This window comes from Nestor notabilis, unplaced genomic scaffold, assembly GCF_000696875.1.
Source record: "Nestor notabilis isolate BGI_N333 unplaced genomic scaffold, ASM69687v1 scaffold5570, whole genome shotgun sequence".
Classification (NCBI taxonomy): Eukaryota; Metazoa; Chordata; class Aves; order Psittaciformes; family Psittacidae; genus Nestor; species Nestor notabilis.
Genome location: NW_009910615.1, coordinates 2,910 through 9,140, shown reverse-complemented (window position 1 = coordinate 9,140; position 6,231 = coordinate 2,910). Strand labels below are relative to the sequence as shown.

Sequence of the window (6,231 nt, the reverse complement as noted above, 5' to 3'; positions counted from 1 at the left end):
CCTACACGTACTTAGTAAACTATGATCAATGACAAAATTATTAAGAGCATTCTTTCCTCGTATTTTATTTATTAAAAACTGCTCAAAATCCTACTTGCATTTCTCTTCTAAACTGAAAAGTTAGTGAGCAGAATCATCCCACTGGCTCCAGAAGAAATATAAGGATACACTGATTTAAAACAAGCAGGAAAAAAATTGCAAAACAAGGACATAACACACACTTCTGGCTAAATAGCAAGTTGAAGAAGCCCCATTCATAGGCATTCTTTAACTTAACAGTATTGTGAAAATTTAGAGTTAGGAGAGGGGTAGCAAATGTATTAAAACAAACAACACATAATCAATAATACTGAAACATATTCAAAGCATATATATTAGCAATAACCACTAAACCAAAAATTTGAAAAAAGAAAGTGGAACTCAATAGGACTGTTAATAAAAAAGGTCATTCACATTCCAAACATCAGAAAGAGTATTGTTCAAATGTGCAGAAAAACAGTTTTGCACAGACATAATAAAACTGATTATCAAGATCATTGTTATATTTCTTGCTTCTGCACAGGTAGAATATCACCCAGTTCTTCCTGTTTCGCCTAGTTTTATTTTAAAATTATTTAATTGCTTTAAAAAGGTGTTGTTTTGTTACAATTCAGAGTCTACTCTACACGAGGAAGTACATAATCACTTCAGTGATGAGTGAGGGCTTTTTTTAGTACCTGTATTATTATATATGCCAGTTACTGCAATGTCACAAACAAGAAAGTTAAGAAACTAACCAACAAATTAGGATACTTAATCATAAGAACATATTAAGTTTTGTTAAACAACTATGTCTGAAAAGTGACCTTGTACACATCACCTTTCGTGCTGGAAAAGTTGTCAAGTTTTTACCCCCAACTCTGGAGACCAGCTGAACAAAATAACAGAAAACAGTGAAAGAGCCACTCCCTGGAAGTAAGGAAATTGTTACTGGGATGCTGCTTAGAGGTAGTCAGAAATATGTTGTTCTAAACTTCCAGCATGACACTGTAATGGCCACAACAATCAGGCTTTGAGGACTTTTGTACATACTACTGTTTTTAAAATCTTCTCTTACGTTATTGTTTATCTTTGCTGATATGATTAAACAATACTTTAGTTTTGAAAAGCTATTCTATCATTGGTTAACAATTCAGAAAGGAGAGAATGAATTAAATATTCTGGTTTTGACACTAAGGCAACTTTTCTTTAACGTATTTTCAGTGTTAAGAGTGACTGCACTTTACATATTGAGAACTTCTAAATAATGTTACTTGTGGTTGCCTTACATAATGTTTTAAGTGATTAAAAAGTGAGAAGCGAGAAATACTTTATTTCATACATGTTTAATTTTTATTTCAGATTAAGGTAAAGCTGTATTTATTATATTCTTTATTCTGTTTCAAAGTGATTCTTACAATTGTTATTACAGCGACACCTTCCATCTTTTGTTTCTAAGAATAAGGTAAGCTGAAAATACCAACCAGAAACAATGGGTTCCTGGGAAAAAAAGCAGATCAGTTTTTTTAACACAAGGACATCATTGTTCTGGTAATGCAGCAAAATGCCCAACAGAGGGTGACAGAGACCATAAATTCATTCGTTAGACTCTAATCTGACAATACAATAAAAATAATGTGCAGTTAAGGAAGAGCTACCTACCACAAAGATTTGAATACGCTCCGTTACTTGAGAAATATTTTGTTAACTGTAAATTCTGACAACTTTTCAGAAAAATATTCTCTTAAGCATCTGACACAACAAAACAAACTATTTGATTCTCTATTACCTCCATCAGCTTCATCCATGTTCACTCTACAGTGTACAGGATCACTGTTGAGTAGAATTATTTTATTTATTTTTAATACTTTTGCTGTCTAAGCAAGCAGGATGCAGAGCCCAAGAAGAGGGGCAACTTATTCATTTGTATATCAGATTTATTTATCATAGAGAACATGATATTTTACACATGGAACAAGATGTAATTTTATTCCAACAGAAGAATGTATCCTGAAAAATAAAAATACTTTTAAGAAGAAAAATGAAGCACATCTCATCTGACATTATCAACTTCCCTCAAATGCAAACATGCTATTGACTACTGGGAGGTAAATTTTCACCGAAGATGTAGCACTGACTTTCTAATCTTGAACCATAGAAATCACTGAAATAAGAACAACTGAGTCAGTAATAACAGTTCTCCAAAGTACCATGAAGCTGTAATACTGTATTTTCCTTTAGTTTAACATGTGTATCTGAATACTTCCTTGAACACTAACTCAAAACTTTGAAACTAAAAGTTGAGTGTGGTTTAAACCCAGACAAAATCTCGATGTGACTATTACAGGGTCAAACAGGTCAAATCTCTTTCTGCTGACATCCACACCACAATTTTACTAAGGTTACAAGAAATTAATTAAGAGTAATTTGCTACAGACCAAAAGAACTAATCAGGAGAAGCTGGGAAACGTCTGAATTAGGTTCCTCTTCAAAAGAGGAATAAAACCGTTTTAATATTTTAGCTAGATGTGTCTCCCACAGCCTCCAACATTAACCCTTCTGCACAAGTACAGTTAATACTACAGCACATAAGGACTCTGCCAACTCCCTCAACTTCTCTCAGCCCCGATTCGACTTTGCTGTAGTGAGAATCACTACAAAGTGCACAAAGTAAGAATTGCCTTTACCTGCTTTACATTGGCTTTCTCATCATAACATTGCTTATAAAGCACAGAGCACCAGTACAGAACTGGTTCTATTTAACTCTTTGAGAACAGACTACATCACCAAGCATTAAGTAAGGATCACTGAGGAAAAGTTTAAGCAGACAGAGATTTTTATTTTCAGGTCTATTTACAACACCATAAGGGGGAAGAGGAAAACCAAAACAAAAAACACTGGAAAAAACCCCAAACCACTACAGCCTAGGAATTCCTTTAGAGAAGCTATGGAGGATCTTACTCCTGTCTACATCTAATGGGACAGTAACAGAACAGACAGAGTCAGATTCTCAGAGATGTACAGTGCTAGGTTGACAGATCCAGGGCAGAAGCTGCAATACAGGGAATTTCAGTCAAATACGAGGGAAAAAATTCTACCATAATGTTACTCTAACACTGGAACAGGTTCAAAATTCAACCTGGAAAAGGCTATACTTATCTCATATGGCAGACTGTTTCAAGTAGGGGGTTGAACAACCCAAGCTTCCAGGTACCTTACAACCTGAATTATTCTACAATTCTATGAATCCTAAGTTACACATTCCCCATAAGGATTCACAATGTGTTGTATGTTAATATACAGCTTTGGGAAGTGGCATTCTAAGCAGACGATGGGCAATTTTCAGAATTCAAAGCAGTTTCCTACGAGGCTGCTGAACACTGCCTTTCCCTTCTATCCCAGACCTCCAACACAAATGTATCAGTATACACTTTTGTAATTGTACAGTATTGGGAAAATACAACAGCTGGTATAGTGAATCTCTTTTTCAGTTTTCTGAGTCCTAGATCAGAACTGCAATTAACACAGATTTCTAGCCCTTTCTGAATTGGTCTGAGGTCAAGGAAAGCCTTAAAAATAATCAACTACAAAGCTCAACAAAAATCAACTAAGAAATATCATCTACAAAGGAAATTCAAAGCTATGGCTTTGCTTATACTAAGAAATATAGAACAAAAACATACATGGCGTTGTCCAGATGTGCACAAGTAAGAGGAATCTGGACATGCAGAAGAAAAGGTTGTATTTGCAAGTGATTCCCTCTGGCAACTATTTAAACTGAACTTGACCTTTCACTTTTCAGTTCATGAGTCACATCTGACCCACCTCTGTTTCTTTTGCCAAAATACATGAGAAATAATGTCCAAGCATAAAGTGTCCCTTGCAAGGAATTTGTTTCACTAACCTTACTTGAAAGATTATAAACTTTTTTTCCTAAACACTGTAACATTTTGTTGCAGAAAGCAGAGTATTTATTCATTACAGAGGGAATCTACACAGGAGACTGAATAAAGTCACCACAGTCGCTCCTTCTGAACTCTTAAAAAGTAACCATTCACTGAAGACTTTTCTAAGAGAACATCACTGCTGAGTAAATGGACAGCCAGTAAGACCTGATTCTTAAAAGTGGCAAACATGAGCCAATAAGAAAAGTTACAGTAACACCAGTTAAAAATCAATCAAAATAAGCACATAATTGAAGAAACCGTTATTTTGCAGACTGAAAAAAACCCCTGTCTCCATTCTGAAGTTTAATCAAAGAAAGATATATTTCACTCTTATTTAAGCTTCTAATCTTTTTATTCTGATTCTTCCATAGAATGTCTTCCACAGAAAGCTAAATATGTGGAAAAAGCTCACTGGAAGTCACCTTGTGGCCAGAACAACTTCCATAGCTTGTTCTCAGCAGACAGAAACATTAATTGAGAAATTAATGTTTCTAAATAATAATGTTTCTGTCATAAATAAAGTTAACATTTTTCACATCTACTTAAAAGAAAAAGGAAAAAAGAAAAAGAGAGAGCACATTAAAGACACCATATCACAAGTACAGTGGTATCAACCTCTTACGGAAATTACATGTGGAATAGACAGTACAGAGGCAGACTTGCTAGAGATAGTAGCCTTACCTTGCACTGCCCTGCCACACAGATTGAAGTTCCATTCTGGTCACAGGGTGTCCCATCGATCACCTTTTCAGCTTGTCTCACATAGAATCGGTAGCCTACTGCACGGCAATTCAGCTCACACTTCTGACTTCCCTTCACTGTAGAAAGAGACAGAAGTCCCCATTAAAAAGCAGAAGCAGTAGTTTTAAAAAGAGAATGCCTATGAAACTAACACTAAGGTTTGCAAGGAAGTAACAAAGAGGCAAACTGAATGCAATGTGAATGACTACATCAAAATGAATGGTGATTAGGAAACCAATTCCAGGATCAGCATTCCAACATACCTTATGAAAATTTTAACGGTATCTCAGTTTTTAATGACTGATATTTCCCTAAATCACCAAGAGTGGGTTTAGTTCTATAAAAATTATGGCAAATTCAGTCTTCTTAAAGCATAATAGCATGTTATGACATTTCATAACACTTAAATGGCAGCAAAATTACACTGTAATCAGAAACATGCAGATAATTAGGCTCACATATAGTCACTGGTGAGTTCACATAAAATAAGCTTACTAACATTTAACATTAAGAAACACATAAAACAAGCTAGATGTAAATGTTTAAAAATTCCATTATTATTTCCCCTTCATTTCTACAGGTTGCACTTTAGTAGCTATTCCTTAGTTCAAGAGAAAATTAAGAAAATAACAGCTCTCATGATCTCTGTTGACATGCAAGATCCTGAAGGAAATTGGTCCATGGAGTTCTGGTTGAGAGGAACACAGAAGACAAAAAACAGTCTCCATGAAAAATCTGTTACTTAAACAGATACAGCCTAACACTTCACACTTACGCTATCAAGTTTGTTAACACATGCATGTAGCCTTTCTATTTCAAACCATCTGTCATGTTGAAGCTGCACGCAGTTCATTACCCCTATTTGCCAACTGAAAGCATAGTATCTTTGGTTTCGTTCCACCCAAGAGTAGCACTGTTACACAGTGACAGTGAGGTACAAACAGAATTCCTTTTTCATTTGACAATATTTTCCTTGCTGCCATAATTAAAAACTCAAATTCTCCTGACTTCACCAAGCTTTGGTTCATACCCTATAATTTAAATGAAACCATTTAATCTGTCAAAGAAGATGTTATATACCTTAACTAGCTGCTAAAATACGGTATTCCCAGGATTTTTGACTCGAGTGTATTTTTGAATGTTCACCTAAGACATAACAAATAGCCAAAATAAATAAATTATATTATTTCAAATACATATTTAACAGTTACTTTCTGTAAGAGTACCAAACTTTTCAGCTCAACTTCAGTTACCCCCTGTGCAGACACAGGATTAGTGCTGACCTGCAGCATTTCTGAATTTTGGATCTTAGATTTCCCCTTATGCAGCTATTTAATTGTCACTTGTACACATCATCTACTGTGTCTGGAAATCTTTTGATAAAACCCTCAAAACCTCTACTAATTTTAAGTGAGGCCAAAGATCTGTTTACTTAGTTCCCTTTTTGCAGAGAATATGCATGCCATGCTCAACCAGGTACTTTTTCCATTGGTTACTTCTTTAGGATAGATTAACTATCTTATCG

At 35.0% G+C, this 6,231-nt stretch overlaps 1 protein-coding gene across 1 annotated transcript in view; it reads right to left on the bottom strand.

Moving 5' to 3' along the window:
• The window catches only part of LOC104402914 (thrombospondin type-1 domain-containing protein 4-like), a gene marked incomplete at its 3' end in the record, with an annotated part of 137,871 nt that extends 132,334 nt beyond the window's left edge, over nucleotides 1-5,537 (bottom strand). Inside the window, exons 1-2 of the mRNA XM_010010910.1 lie at nucleotides 5,528-5,537; nucleotides 4,647-4,783 (exon numbers count right to left, since the gene is read on the bottom strand). Coding sequence (XP_010009212.1) covers nucleotides 4,647-4,783; nucleotides 5,528-5,537 — 147 coding nt within the window. The remainder of the gene's footprint in view (nucleotides 1-4,646; nucleotides 4,784-5,527) is intronic.
• Between the last annotated feature and the right edge of the window lie 694 nt (nucleotides 5,538-6,231).